The sequence below is a fragment of the Bidens hawaiensis genome, unplaced genomic scaffold, assembly GCF_021521415.1.
Source record: "Bidens hawaiensis isolate Kalapana, Puna unplaced genomic scaffold, B.hawaiensis_p1.1 tig00004105_1, whole genome shotgun sequence".
Lineage (NCBI taxonomy): Eukaryota > Viridiplantae > Streptophyta > Magnoliopsida > Asterales > Asteraceae > Bidens > Bidens hawaiensis.
The window spans coordinates 820,630-836,556 of record NW_027491242.1 but is presented as its reverse complement, the minus strand read 5'-3'; the positions used below and the strand labels follow the sequence as shown (position 1 = coordinate 836,556).

Here is a 15,927-nt window from a genome sequence, read left to right as displayed (position 1 = left end):
AAATATAATATGATCTTGTTCAAAGAGGTTCGGATCAATCCTAATTTTTCTATTTTCATTTTTATTTTGAAAGACAAATCTCTTTGTAACTTTTGGGACGTAAACCCAATACCTTTGCGTGTTCAAGAAATTTTGTCCTTACCACTGAAGCATTTATCCCAGGGCCAATCCTAATTTTTGTAACCGACTGAACCGAGAAAGCTTGAAACCAAATTATGTCGTCCTATGAAAACAAAACTTGAATGTTAAAATTGCCATATTTATTAACCATATTCAACACTAAACATTTTTTCTCAGATTCATTAAAATAATTGCATGGGTGATGGTCGGTTAATTTGTATATGTTTTAGTCCGTTTATTATTTATTTTTAACTGTTTATTCTAGAACTATCGATACTTCATATGTGTATTATTGGATTTCAGGTCATGGGCGTTAAAGTACTCAGTATGGACCTGTTGTGACACGGAATGAAGACCCGGGATATCCAGCACGCAAAACGATGAATTAATTGAAGTTTGCTGTAACTGAGTCCCATCGCGGTACGCGATGGGCTTGCTGAAGGCCCCATCGCGTACCGCGATGGGAGTTTATAATATGTTGACTTTTAGTCAATCGTGGTACGCGATTGACAATGGAAGACCCCGTCGCGTACCGCGACGGGAGTGCAGACGGGATTTTTTAGTTTATATCATCTTTTTCATCCTAAAAAACCCAAACTCCGTTTTTGAAAAATAGAGGCGATTTCCAACAGTTCCTATAGGCGATTTCACCATCCTAGCTCGTGTCAAGACGATATCTATGATCCATATCATCCGTATTGAAGATTCGATGATGTCGCGGCTCGAATAATCTCCTAGAATCGCACCCGGGATGTATAGTTTGTAACCTTTTACAGTTTTTCTCATGTGATTAAGAATACTTATGTTTGTTATTGATGATTAATATATGATTATTGATGTTTGGTATTTCTGAGTGTTCGGTCGGTTTAGGTTTACGATGGTCTGAACGATCTGTTACCAGTTGCTAGATAATTAGTCATATAACTGTTTGGTTAGATTGAATACGATAAAACATACAATTACCTTTAACTGAGTCACACTGGCAAGGACTGTTTGATAACCAGTGCCGTGTGTAAAGTAATTGTTGATGTCTAAGGTTTTGTCTTATTGATTTGTTTTCAGTTAATCGTTAATTATTAATATGTTAGGTTGCATGAGATACTGTTGGTTGCTTACTTGAATTCCTGGGTGTGATTTGCTTTGTTAACTGTTTGAAATTCGTTTACTTGTTCATTGCTTAGTTATCTGAATTTACTCAAAATTGCTTGTGTTCAGTTAGTCACTTCATAATATTAAATCTGTTACATGAATACATTGACCACATACTCCTTGTGATACGATACCCTACTTGCTCTAACTATTTAGAATAATTAGGTTTTTGATTGACTCAAACAACGGTCATCAAATGGGTATTTAGCACTTTACCTTCATGTTAATACACTGTTTATCTTACCAAAAATAATTCAATATGTGACAAACTAGCAACCGATTCACTCAATGAAACACTTGTACTAACGCAAAATAGTACCTAGCATTAAACACTTGAATAACCCGAATATGCATGACGTGTTGATATTGTTACAGTTTCTATATAATAATATATTAACTTTTTGGGTTAGTCTAAGGGGGTGTTTGGTAGAGGGAATTGAGAGGTGAGAAATGGAATTGGAAAGAATTCTCTTGTTTGTTTATGAAAGAAAGAGTTGAGAAATGGAAATAAACCATTTCCATTTCTCTGATTTTGTTTCTCTAAAAAAAGCGGAGAATTGGATTTCTATGGTTTCATTTCTCAGCCTCACTCTCTCACGCCTCTTCCTCACTCTCTCCAACGATCCTATTATTGTTCGGCTTTGTTGTTTTGTTCATCAATACATAACGTTAATGCATAATGCTGATGCAGCCAATTACTCGATCTATATTCATTCGGAACCTGGTTTTGTATTCGACGAAACCACCACTTGGTCCGCCTTCTTTTATGGTCGGCAGTTAAGCAATAGCATTAAGGTGATCAAACATCCTCCTCTATAACATCTTTATTGATTATTATTTTTATAATTGTTGGAGATATAGCATTCGAGTTGTCTCTTATCTTGTCCAATGATTGTAGTGGTGATGTTACAGGTAAGTTGGGGCGAATCCACTATGATTGAAGCTGAAAGATTGCTGCTTCGAGCAGCTCTTCAAAATCCTGCAAACCAGAGGTTTATTCTTTTATCAGACAGGTAAATAAATAATAATACTCTTGTCATCATCTTTGTTATACTTCTTTTAAGGCTGCAATTGCTGTCGTTGTGGATTGTGATGATTTGGGTTTTTGAATTTGATCACATTTTCCTTTTTGTGCAGTTGTGTTCCCCTCTACAACTTTGCTATATTTACAATTATCTGATGGGATCTTCTAAAAGTTTCGTGGACAGGTGTGGTTATTACTTTCATTTGCTCTTTGCAAGTTGCAAATTATCTGATCTTAGTTATACGGGGTGTTTGGATGTGTGCTTTGATGATTATTATAAGATGTTGAGTAACCATTATGAAATAAGATATGGTGCAGAAAATATTGCTTTGCTGCCAAACAATGTATACATAAGGGTATATAAGTAATTTTATCTTACTTTGAATAGTTAGTTAGTTTATTTGACACCAGAAAATCATAAACAAACGTAGGTTGCCCAAATACTCGAAACTGATTATTGCAACTTGTAGTTGAAGTAATCAGATAATTACTTCCATTCAAACACCCTAGTATAAACTGTTGTTGATCTGGGCTTTATGTGTTTTAGCTTTCTTGATATGAAAGAAGGTCGCTACAATCCTAGGATGTCTTCTGTTATACCAATGGGGAAATGGCGAAAAGCCTCACAGGTTGAACCATATTTTTATCACATTTTGTCTTATGCAATTTTGCCTTAATTTGGCTCCTTTTAATTGAACTTTTCAGTGGATTGCTTTAATTAGAAGCCATGCAAAAGTTGTAGCATATGACGGTATCGTATTTCCAGTTTTTAAGAAGTTATGTAAGGTTTGTATTTCCATTTTTGTTATAACATCAGAAAAGGACAACATATGAACATATTGGTTTTTATTTGTTACTAACATTATTTATTTAATGTTTTTCAGAGACGTCCACCCTTAGATTATAGTAAAGGAAAACAGAATTATGTAAGTTATTACATTTTCTTGAAATCATTTTAAGGTCAGCCTAAAACTCAATTGTGATTTTTTTTATTCAAAATATGCAGAAACTTCAGAAGCAGCGTAATTGCATTCCTGATGAACATTATGTGCAGACATTACTTGCAGTAAGAAACATTTTTTAATTTCTTATGAAATCTTATTTCCCTTTATAATAAGGTTTAAATTGTGTGTCCTAAGATGAATGATCTCGAGGGAGAGCTTGAAAGGCGAACTGTGACATACACTTCATGGATCCAGTCCGCCACAAACATGGAAACGAGAAGCTAGCATCCTGCAACCTATAACTATGCAAGTGCCAACCCTCAACAAATCCAAAGAATCAAGGTTATATATTGTATGTTTTTCTATCATTATTCATTTTGCTTAAAATGGCGAAACCACTTATATATATTGCAATTGCAGGATATAAACCATGTGTATCATGAGACTGAACACCGAACAGAATGGTGTAAGACTAATGGAATATTAGTCCCCTGTTTTCTGTTTGCTCGCAAGTTCTCTAGAGACGGGGCCATGCGGCTTCTGGCTGAAGGGAATTTTGATGCATCTGCTCTGCAACATACGACTCCATGACTGGTAGGAAGTATCTAGATTGAATAGCAATTTGTCATCATAGATACAGTGTATACACAGTAACTGTCTAAAAATAGATGTCATTAAAATGACTTGTTCTCCCATCTTCAGGCATGTTTCTTTGAAAACGAACACGTTGTTGTAGAATGAATAATAAGTGACTAAGCCCAAAAAAACGGGATGGTGTTGCCATTGTGCAAAACCAACTAAGTTTTGTAAGTGGATGGTATCTTATGAAGTGTTTGTATTATTTCTTTCTTTTTACTGGATTCGGTTGGTAATCACCTCATCCGTGCATAGCGTTAACTGTTATAATTCTTTGTTTATTTCCTATGTACCAAACAAGAGAAATGATTCTCAGCTATATTTCTCTACTGAAATCTCTGTACTACCAAACAGAACAGTCAATTCTCATTCGCCAGACCAATTCCCTTTCTCTGCAATTCCATTTCTCTATTTCATTTCTCTACAATTCCATTCTCTGTACCAAACACCCCTATGTTCTTATCTTAAATATTATATACAGTTAACAACTAGTTTTTGAATACATTTTTAATAATTTTAAACTTTTGAATCTTTTGGTTTGCTTTTTGTTCGAATAGACATAAAACAACCAGATTTGAATTCGAATCTGAGTTTCAAATTAATAAATTAATAAATTCAAATAACAATATTCAGATTTGAATAAATTCTAACTCAATATCTTTTGATGTAAGTTAATTTATAGACAACAAATTTAACCAATAAAAACCACCAGCAAATGTAAAAAATTATATAACAGTTTTCTAAACATATATCCAATATAACTTTCCACCAAATAATAATAATAACAATTCAACTACCCTAATCTATCCAACCTTACCCAACCCAACCCGAAACTTTTAAATCCGAGTCACCTTATCCGCCTTCACAACCGGGTTCGCCTTTGCTATCGCCTCCCTCCCGGTCCTTTTAAAATCGATCTCACAACCATGCTCTTCGGGGTACCGATGGGCCCCACAAAACACCTCCCCACATTTACACTTAAACCCCATCACACCATCCTTCTTGTTACAACTCAAAACACTTATTCGAAACCCGAACCCGAACCTCCTCAACCACTTCAGGCGCATCCACCGAAGCCAAAGTAAATGGCGAGCCGAATTTGTTGACTAATTTGTTCATCATGGCTTTAGTAGAAGCCGCTTGCTGGTTGTTAACTTGTGTGTCATGGTAGCATTTGGAGCATAGGTTCATTGTTGAAGCCGAGCCGAAGAAGCCGCAGCCGTTGGCGCAGAGAGCCGGCTCGGATGGGTGGAAGGTTGTAGCATCGTTCATGTTGTTTGCATTAGAACTCATGTTTGCGAGTAATAACAATAGTAATATTATTGACCAGAAACTTATGATATAAATTTGTTGGAATGGAATAATAATAATAAATCGAGCTATGATTTATTCATAGTCTTCCTAGGAAGCTATTTATTTTTAGGATAACCTCCCCTATATATATATATATATATATATATATATATATATATATCATAAACACAATATAATAATAATAATAACAAAAGGGAGTGAGGCGAGACATGCCTGCCCCCCCCCCCCCCACCCACACCCACACACATTTCGCCCCCCTTTATTGCTCGGGGGCGGGGGGGGGGGGTTGAAAATGAAAATCGCCCCATTTAGCCCATTTTTCTCGCTCACTACGGGCAGCCTTACAGTTAAATAACCTGTTTTTTCTAAACTAAAACAGAAAGCTGTTTTAGAAAGACAAAACTAACTTCGCACTTTTATACAAACTTAAACTTCTAGTAGGGGTAAAACAGATTTTTAACTAACTCTCCACCGTCATTATGGACTATTATGTCGCACCCTTAGCTTATAAATCAATACGTACCTTATTATTATTATTATTATTATTATTATTCCTAGTGGATCATGTTAATCAATGATTGAGATTAAAAATTTCCAATAACCGACATAGTTTCCTAGAATTATTCTTTCACTATCATTTGTAATGCCAAATGTCAAAAAATTGTTGGTTCTTACCATTCTTAAGAAACTCATTATTCTTATATGAACTCTTATATATATATATATATATATATATATATAGGGCTACAACACCATTACACAAAAAAAAAACTTATCATTTGCTGACTAGGCGCTACATGACGCAAAACGTTCCATTTTGTAGCCCTCCACTACATATAACCTAAGGAGATTCTAGAGGAAACTTTCTAGAAGTATCTAAAATATTCTAAAAAGTTTAATACTTAGTAAAAGGAGCATAGCACACGGATAATTGAAACGGAAAGTAGATAAAGGCATGTACCAGATGATCAAAGGGGTGTAAATGAGCCAAGTAACTCTTGAGCTATTTGATATTGATTTAAAGAAAGAAATATGAATGGAACTATGCTAAAATAAGCTTGAACCTAAAAATAACTTAGTTTGATAACTGAGTCAATAACCGAGCTTCACTTTTTGAGATTGAGCCGACTTCTTAAACAAGCCTATTATTTATATAATTTCAATTTAGGATTTTTTATGTGCTCTTATTTAATTATGATAAAAACACTAAATAATGTGTAGTATATATTATAGATATATATAAGTATAACAAAAAAAACACTAAATAATATATGTATAACTATAACTAAAAAATATATATGTATATACATATATATATATATATATAAAACTAAATTTTAAATACTAAACAAGGTGAGCCTGAGTTAAGCTCGAGCTTTTATAAGTTAAATAAGCAAATTGAAAACAATTAACTTATAGACACCCAATTGACCCTCCATATATGATCTATTAAAAGAGGTCGAGCCAATCATAACATTTTGCAAGTGATTCAAGTCTTCAATAAAAAAAAACCCTAGAGGTATTCACTTTTATCTCTAATGATCGTTCAAATCAACAAAGAGAAGGCCCGATAATCTTTATTTACTCGTCCTGCTTCTTAGTTTATTTCCAATGTCTTAGATTTTTGTTCCAGCCCCGATTTAAAGGAAAACTTGAAACCACATTATCCTCTTTTTAATAACCATATTCAAAACTAAACAAATCTGGTCAGATTCAATAACATGAATGCATGAGTATTGTGTCGTTTACCTTCATGTTAACAAACTATTTGTCTCACCAAAAATGGCTCATGTTTGCTGTTACCACATGTATTTTGTTTTTGTTACACTCCTGTTAATTTAAGACATTTAAAAAAAAGGATTGTGTAAAAATTCTAGGGGTGTGTAAATTCATGGTCTAGAATGTGCGTGAATGAGAACCTATACCGAATCATATTTATTTACACATAAGATCAGCATAGTCAGAACTATGCACATTCGGACATTTTATGTCATGTGATGCATAGTCAGCTTATGAGCATTTTGCAAAAAAGTTAGTATAGTGTGAAAATGCCCCAAAACACCCCCCCCCCCCCCCCCCTTCTACCTCTCTCTCACAAAACCCTCAAAACTCGTGCCCTCCTAAAGTTATGTACAAAACGCTTCACCATAAATGTTAACCCAAAGGGGTGTTCCTAGCGTTTTGGCCTTAAAATGCGTGGATAACTTGCCCAGTACGGATGGTCTAATCGTCGAGTTTTCTCTCCGTATTTATTTACACATAATCATGTTCAAACCATAACCGAAACCTAAGCAATAATTTGTGGAACAATGAAGTCGGTAATCTAATATGTAGGAGACTATCAACCGATTCACTGGATTAAACACTTGTACTAACGCAACATAGTAGTTAGTATTATACACACTATGTATGATTTAGGTTCTATTACACCATTATTTCAAAGTATTCACCGTTGGCAAAAATCCAATGCAATAATATCTTAACGTACAATAAGTACGCGGATCCTTTTTTTCACGAATCGATTCATGAAATCACATCCCAACATCTCGGAATCATCATACATACCCAATTAATCATCGATTCACCGAAAAAAACAGTCTTGGATCGTTAATCGATCAATTTTTTACTTTTTTTCACGAAACCCGTTTTATGAGCGTTTTAGGTTTCCGGCTGAACGTTTTTTTAGCGTTTTAGTATTTTTGCCTTTGAGCGTCTCACGTACCTATCGTACATTAAGACATTATTGTACAGTATCTCGACCCATATCATAAAATAATATGATGATGGGCTAAACAACACTTAGAATATGTGGTTGAATCATAAAATGAATGGGTGATGGGCTTTAGATCTTTTAGATTGTGGGCCAAATATACATCAGTACATGTAAGCCTATATGCATTATCTACAACAGAAATCTAAGGGCTTAGGTCCGCATGTAAGGATCTGATCAGACGAATCGATGTTGAGCAAAAACTATTAAAATGGTTTTGTAGACTGGCCCAAAAGCCCATTCACATATCAGAAAATTAAATGTATTTATAACTTAGTGTTATTAGATTTTAGTAATCTCAACTTTTATCTATTGACCGGAAATAATCTTGATTCAAGAAATGTTTACAAACAGTCTCAAACTTTAAACACATTATACTATGATAGTCCACTACGTATTTTCCAAGTCATCATAAAAAACAAAAGAGCTACTTTTTAGTTAGTTGGAGCTCGTCGGAGAAAAATACATTCAGATTGAGACGGTCTGTAAATATTTCTTGAGTTGAGATTAATTCTAATAATCTTATACTTTAATTATAATGTTCTATAGATTGTAATATTTATTTCATTTGTTTTTTCTTATAATTTTATATATAGTATTTATTACTTAATAAGTACATATTAAATATATTGAATAAAAAGGTATATAACTAATAGGGTTTATAGACTCATGAGTTTACTTGAACTTGATAAGTGAGATTCGGGCTCGTTTGTTAAGCCTGCTTATATTTAGGCTTTAGCTCGATTAAGCCTGACCCGACTCAGTTGGCTTGTTTACAACCCTAATCGTGCAAAACGAGTCTCCTCATCGCATGATAGAGGCTTGATGCGACCTTATGAGTGATATGATGACCTATACGGTTGATCACTATTTAATATTGGATTGATTGTCGATTAGAATATGATTTGAGTTTTACAAATATGACTAAGCAAATCTAAGTAGCATATGTTATACCATTTATCGGAAAAATCTAACTAGTAATGATAAACAATATCTTATATTTTAGCGTTTAGAAGTCTACAAGTTCAAATATTATCTATAAATAATTTTGCTTAGTATTTTTTTAATAATAAAAGTCTCACAAACATGTTGTGCGCACATTATGTATTGCACGTCATTCATCCGCTTTGGTATCAAAACGCGTTGATGGGGACACTAACTTGAAAAGGTCAGTTTATATGCCCGTGAGTTAGAGATGTAATGAAAGAGAAAAAAATGTGATGTGACGATAATATATAAGAGAACCAGTGAAAGATATAAGAAAGGTGAGCGATTGCATCCCGCATATTCATTTTGAAACGGCAAAAATACATCTAATCCTTGTTTTTCATTATTGTTTTGCATGGGACTTTTGCCCTCAATGTATAAACAATCTTCTATACATTGTATGGAAGTTAGTGATTGTAAAACAACTGTCACAACTCACATGTTTGACAATTATATTTGGAAATTGGAATCTATGAGGAATTTATGATATTAGTCCAAAAATGCAATCAATTGCATGGCAACCATGCATAGGGATGAGCATGGGATGGTACCGATCCCGATTTTCCCGATCCTGAAAATTGAAAATTCTTGGTACCGGTACCGAAATATTTGGTACCGATTTGGTACCGACTGTACCAAATCCTATACGAGGGTCAATTGGGTACAACTTAAAACTTTGGTACCGATTATTTACTCATAAATTATTACATATTTTCTTTTTTATGAGACGGGACTTGAAGCCTATACCCTTGAAAATGTAAGTGTTATCCAACACTTGGTATCGTTAAGCCAAAGACCCTTTGAATTATCTAGGCATCATAATTTAGATATGTTCTTAATGATTAAACTATAGAAACAAACAAAATAATTAAACATTCTGGGAATTAATTAACTCAGAATATAAGCACCTTAAAACATCATAAGAAAGATGAAATTCAAACTACATACCATTGTGTAAACAGTTACAAACTAAATATCACACTTACCATTTATGCTGTATAATTTTTAAAAACAAAAATGATGCTAATTATTTGCACTTATTAATAACAAGTGAGAACTTTATGCCTTACGCACTTGTGTGACTGGTATAGGGGTAGCAACTAGAGGTGTTGCTCTAATCAATGTAAGTCCAAAAATGTCATTCATATCCATTTCTTCTCTAGCATGAGGCAACTCCCAATTATAATGATAAACAAACGAAGCCACCATTAAACTAACCACCCTATAAGCTAAGGGTATCCCGGGACACATTCTACGTCCTGATCCAAACGGTATAAACTCAAAGTGTTGACCCTTGTAGTCGATCTCATTTTCTAAAAACCTCTCGGGTTTAAACACTAAAGGCTTTTCCCAATACCTAGGGTCGCGTGCCATAGCCCATGCGTTCACTAGAATTTGTGTGTTTCTTGGCACGACGTATTCATCTAGTTTAACTTCAGTTTCGGTTTTATGAGGTACTAATAAAGGCACAGAGAGATGAAGTCGCATCGTTTCTTTGATCACGGCATGGAGATAAGGCAAATCAAGGATTTTGGCCTCTTGAATTTTTCCGTCTTCTCCCACAATTGTCGAGACTTCTTCTCGAACTCTGGAGAACATTTCAGGGTTAAGCAGCAATTCTGTCATTGCCCATTCTGTTGTATTTGAACTTGTTTCGGTTCCAGCTAGAAACAAATCCTGCAATTGTATAAAGTATATATTATTAATCAAAAAGTTTTCCTTAGCGTTAATTATTCAGATTTTATATAACCCTTAGAATTAAATGAGTATTACTATAAAGAAAAAAAAATCTAAAGCAATCAATTATATAGTTTTATAAGTCAAAATTTACATTAAGGTCTTTTAGAACATTGGTGCTCTGTTTAAAATGTCATTATTGATTTTATTGTTTCTTTAAGACTTTGAATTATTGAATGACCATAAAAGTTCGTAAATACATCACCGAGTACATGTTATTTATAAGAAATTAAAAATATAGTATTTTTATATGTTTATTTATTTTATTGAGAATCATGCATATTAATTTAATAAGAAAATAAGTAAAATATTACAAAGAAGTAGTTCAAGTTCAATAATACGTATAAGAAAAAATAAAGTGCATAACATATATAATCTCATCAATTCCATCATGCATGTACCATATATATCTAAACATTTATGAGACAATAAGTCAATAACATAGCATTTATTTATTTATAATATATATGTATGGGTTAAGACACATTTTTCTTTGAAACTTATGTGTAGTTGTGTACATGATTCATGTACTGATTTTAAGCTTCATATAAATATTTAGCTACTATATAAAAAATGGTACAATAAACCTAAACTAAAGCATTAGATTTTAAGCTTCATATTTAACTAAATTCAAAAAATTAAAAGATAGATTCTAAGAGTAAGTAATCTGCATGACTGTATTTATGATAATAAATAGATTAGGATAAAAGATATGTACCACAAGTAAAGTCTTTATATGTTTGAAATTAAAGTCTTCTTCATTGGCTTCACTATAATCTAGCAATGAATCCAACATATCACCAAACCTAGGAAGTTTTGACTCTCTATGCTTCAACCTTTCGCATATGAAACGTTCTGTCACGTTATCGAACCAGTCATACGCCGCCTTTGCTTGTCGTCGTATGTTTTGAGGGTCCAATGGCTTCAACACGGGAAATATATCGGCTATGTTAAACTTCCCATCTACTTCCATTAATGTCTTCACCGCCGTCTTAAATCCCCCTATGTCGTCAGACTCGTAGCTTGTCACGTTTTGTGACACACACGTGTTAGACATTTGGTTCAACGCCACCGCAAATGCCAACTTTCCTATGTCTACGTGTGCCTTCTTCTGCCCGGACTCATTAAGGAAGTCCAACATCCCCTCCACCACATTTTGTCTAAGATCTCGAAGGGTGTCGAGTTTGTGTTGATGAGTGAGGTATGTGTTGAGGGCTTTTCTGATGGTTCGCCAATCGTCGTTTGCTGGAATCCATAGCACTGCCATGTCATGGTTGGCCTATATTAGAATAAACGAATTAGTCAAAGGTATAAATAACATAAATAGGTTACAATAAGAGAATAAGTTTAGCCTATAATAAGCAACTATAAAAGGCAATACAATAATACAATAATTAAGACTTGAATTATTTTTGACTGATTCGTTTATTCTAATACCAATGCAGTGACAGCGTCTGGGATAATACGGCCAGAGCATGCCTCGTCATTGCGTTGGAGGATTTCTCTAGCGGCGTCAGGCGTGGAAGCCACAACGCTAGTGATGCTTCCCAACCGGATGGTCATAAGTGGGCCGTGTTTCTTGGAGAGTTTGGCTAGGGACTCGTGGGGTTTCGGTCCTAGGTCAAGGAGGTTGCCGATGATAGGGAGGCCGGCAGGGCCAGGTGGCATTTTTTGACTACGGTGGTGGTTAATACCATGGAGGAGAAAGAAGAAAAATATAATGGAAGAGAGAACTAGAAATAGAAGTTCCATTGTTCTCTTTCTTTAGTTTGTGTTGATCCAAAGGGATGCTCTTAAGTCTATTTATAGAGAAATATATTGGAAATAAGTAAACATGGTGTTTTTTTTTTATACACCCAAAATCCACTAAAAACAAATAAAAAGATTTCATATAGAGATGCAGGTAAGAGGGTAACAAATTGCGCTGTCACCCCATTTTGAATGGCAAAACCGATCATATTGAAAACAAAGTTATCGTTCTTCGGCATAGTTGAGTTACTGTGCACGACCCGTTGATCTATTTTTAGAAACGTAGCAGCATCAGAGACAAGGGACCCAAATGCATCGAGAAATATAGAAAGGAAAACGCTTGACAATACTTTTTAGTAACATGACGTTGATTTGACGTTTTAACTAGCAAAAGCTAGTTAAATTACAACACACATTCTTATCTAGTCTAAGTTATATGAACATTGAATAATCACTCTATTATGTTTTAACTTTAATATTATTTACATTGGTATGTACATAATTTTAAACTAATAATGTAGATGTTATGTTTCATTTAAAAATCTATGTTATAAAAGTTCAAAATATGGGAACCGGTTGATAGTAAAGAAACTAAAAGAAAGGACGAAAAGTAGAATATATGTTTTATTTTCTATTTTATTGGTATATAAAACTAAGCCAGAAAATGACAAATTTGTCACTATTAAGTTCATGACTAATTCCATAATTAAGCACTAATGTTGTATTGAATATTAATTCAGTTTGTTTGGATTGTTATTCTTTGTATACATTGTTGAAATGAAAAAGGTAAAGATTATAGCGACAAATATTGATAGAAACTTTTGAAAGAGAGGTATCTTTCATCAAAAGTAAAGATACACACTTTATTTTTTTCTTACATCCCAAAAGATAACCATATTGGTATTTTAGTATTGTAAAAAGGCAAATTTACGACATATTTTTTCTTGATAAGTGTGCTTGCTTTTTCAAAACATGATGGTAGGAAAATTCAGTTTGCAATTTAGATTATTTACCTTATTGATTCATCTGATCTTCATTTATCAAGTTTAAAATTTTAGGGCTCTAGGCTGGCATGTCTTTAAAAGAAAGCTCGTACATCGTCGTCCTCATCAATCTCGACTCAGAGACCACCCTCAGAAGAAAACATATTATATGTCCTGGAATCCTTATTTTGTCATAGGTAAGACCCGAATCCAAAACTCCAAAACATCCCCTATTAAAAAAAACGTTATGTATTTATTTCACTTGGGCCGGAGATTATTGGCTAGAAAAATTCACATTATCACATATAAACATTTTTTTATTGTAATTGTCTTTTTTAAATATTAACTTATTAATAACTTTAATGAATCTTTCAAATAATATGTCATTAGGTTCACAAAAAAAGAATCATCAAGAATAAATTAACTCAATGGATGAAAGCATTGGCCATTTTAAGAATGATTTGTTGTCTCTAATTATGGTTTGGATACAAAACTAGGAATCTAATCCTTTTAAGCAACAACATGATCGTCTATCTTTGTCATCTTTTAATTGTTTAGATTACATCTAACAATCATATCATAATAATCTAAGAAAGATTGCATTTTTTTAACCTATCTTAAAAGATGTTATTTTTCAAAATATGTAGATAATAAGGTACCTCACTTCGAAAGCATGCACTCCAATATATGGAAAAAAGGCAAATAAAATCATGTGACAATTAATCTTTTTCGTGTTGTTAAAAAAAAATCTTTTAAGTAAAATATTTGTATATTAGACCAAAAAATGTAAAAAAGTTTGAACATATTAAAGACAAGATAAGGTTATAATTGGGGTGCCTTGTTTCTCCTGAAAGTATTTATATCACGTAAATTAAAAAAAAAAAGAAAATCAAAACGTACATCACGTAAATATATTATATACTAGCTATATTTTAATATATTTTGTATTTTTGCGTTTATTGTTAAAAAGTCGTTTAGTGGCTGTCCATAAGATTTTCTTATAATATTTAATGAAATTAAGATATGTAGATTTATTCATGAATTATTGAGGTTTGTTAGAGTATACAATATTTATAAAAGTGGAGTGTTTATTTTATTATTTATTTGTTTTATATACACCCACCCATGAGGGAGAAGCTTGGTGGTTCAGCCATCGTACTTCTATTTCTTTAATTTTTATAACATGGATGCATTTAAGTAAAATGTTACAGGTTACATAAAAAAATAAATAAACTTAAATTATGAGTCTCATAATCTCATAATTTGACTTGCTGAGACGTTTCTGTTCATTACTTACGAGTCATATAATTTTAAACGTCGCACAAGTTATGTTATTTCGTGGTTGATTTATCTTTGTTCAGTTGATCCAAATTTTAAACTTTAACTCGTAGATCAAATCTGCATCATTTTTGTTTTAATGTTTGTAGAAGTTCTATAAGCTAAGACACTCATATGTCTACCGACTAATTATCGTGATTATTTTCTTTAAGACACTCACGTATAACGTTAATAATTATCGCGATCACTTTCTTTATTATCGTGTTTTCGAGCTAGACACCGTATATCTAAAACAAATAACATAGAAAAAAATAAATAAGACATTTTATTGAAAACGAAGCAAAATATTGTAGACGTTTTTATCATTGTTAATGTTGTTATTTGGTTGGTGGGTCTCGTGGGGCAGCATGCACCACTTTTATTTATTGTTTTCTCTCAATTCTTTTCAAATTTTAAATTTTGCTATGTTTAAGATTTGATTTGTGGTTTTATGTCACATGATGTTTTTGTTTTATAATATATAAACGTAATAATGACTTCATGTGGGTAAAGAAGTAACTTACCCATACGCATTTAAGCTTCTCATCTCCAATTTTAATGGTCATTTATCACTTTGGTAGCTTTGCCATCAGTATTCATTAAAGTAGATGTTCAAATTTTAATTCCATCATAAACATATATGTATCACACTAGTAATGAATGGTTTTTTTTTCTTTCCTTTTTTACTATTTTTTTAATTATTTATTATGATTATTATCCGGTAGGACGTTGTGGGTGTTAAGACAACTTCATATTCAATGTGACAACACTTTTGCAGGCTACGGGGCGTTTTCAGGGAGTGAACCCGTGTCGGTAAGGTGTGAAGGGGTGCCAAGAAGGATGAGCGATAGCCCATTAACACCAGAAGGGCGGAGAAGGTCGGTGGTTTCGCTGATGTGGCTCCAAACAAGGGTGTGGGAGCATCTCTGTTTGTTCATCGACAACATATAACCTTATAATTATTGTTATAATTATTAAAATAAGTGTACATTATATATGTTCAGAGTATAGAAAACAACCCTGTCATATAGCTATACTAAGAGGGTGTTTGGCTGAGCTTATTTTTTTTGCTTTTTGGATGGGCAAAATGTCCAAAATGTCCATCCGAAAAGCAAAAAAACTTCAATTTGGTGTTTTTAGGTGTTTTTGAAGGGGGCATTTTGGACATTTTGCCTCTCCAAAAAGCAAAAAGCAAAA

The 15,927-nt window shown here is 33.2% G+C and overlaps 1 protein-coding gene and 2 pseudogenes across 1 annotated transcript; 1 reads left to right on the top strand and 2 right to left on the bottom strand.

Moving 5' to 3' along the window:
- Nucleotides 1-1,941: 1,941 nt before the first annotated feature.
- Nucleotides 1,942-3,828, top strand: LOC143625355 (glycosyltransferase BC10-like; annotated as a pseudogene).
- An 809-nt stretch (nt 3,829-4,637) lies between these two features.
- On the bottom strand, nt 4,638-5,191 carry LOC143625406 (zinc finger A20 and AN1 domain-containing stress-associated protein 1 pseudogene; annotated as a pseudogene).
- Nucleotides 5,192-9,885: 4,694 nt separating this feature from the next.
- Nucleotides 9,886-12,443, bottom strand: LOC143625412 (cytochrome P450 76T24-like). Its single transcript, XM_077095745.1, has 3 exons — nt 12,119-12,443; nt 11,400-11,960; nt 9,886-10,621 (listed from the first exon to the last, which is right to left on the bottom strand). Exons 1-3 carry the CDS (start codon nt 12,431-12,433, stop codon nt 10,004-10,006), a joined length of 1,494 nt encoding a protein of 497 aa, XP_076951860.1. The 5' UTR covers nt 12,434-12,443; the 3' UTR covers nt 9,886-10,003.
- Between the last annotated feature and the right edge of the window lie 3,484 nt (nt 12,444-15,927).

What these genes read in the sequence shown, in the direction of transcription:
- LOC143625412 (XM_077095745.1), bottom strand. Translation starts at nt 12,433, where the DNA reads ATGGAACTTCTATTTCTAGTTCTCTCTTCCATTATATTTTTCTTCTTT. An exon ending in CAGACGCTGTCACTGCATTG is followed by an intron (nt 11,961 to 12,118) that starts GTATTAGAATAA and finishes ATTCTAATATAG; the next exon opens with GCCAACCATGACATGGCAGT. An exon ending in ATATAAAGACTTTACTTGTG is followed by an intron (nt 10,622 to 11,399) that starts GTACATATCTTT and finishes ATACAATTGCAG; the next exon opens with GATTTGTTTCTAGCTGGAAC.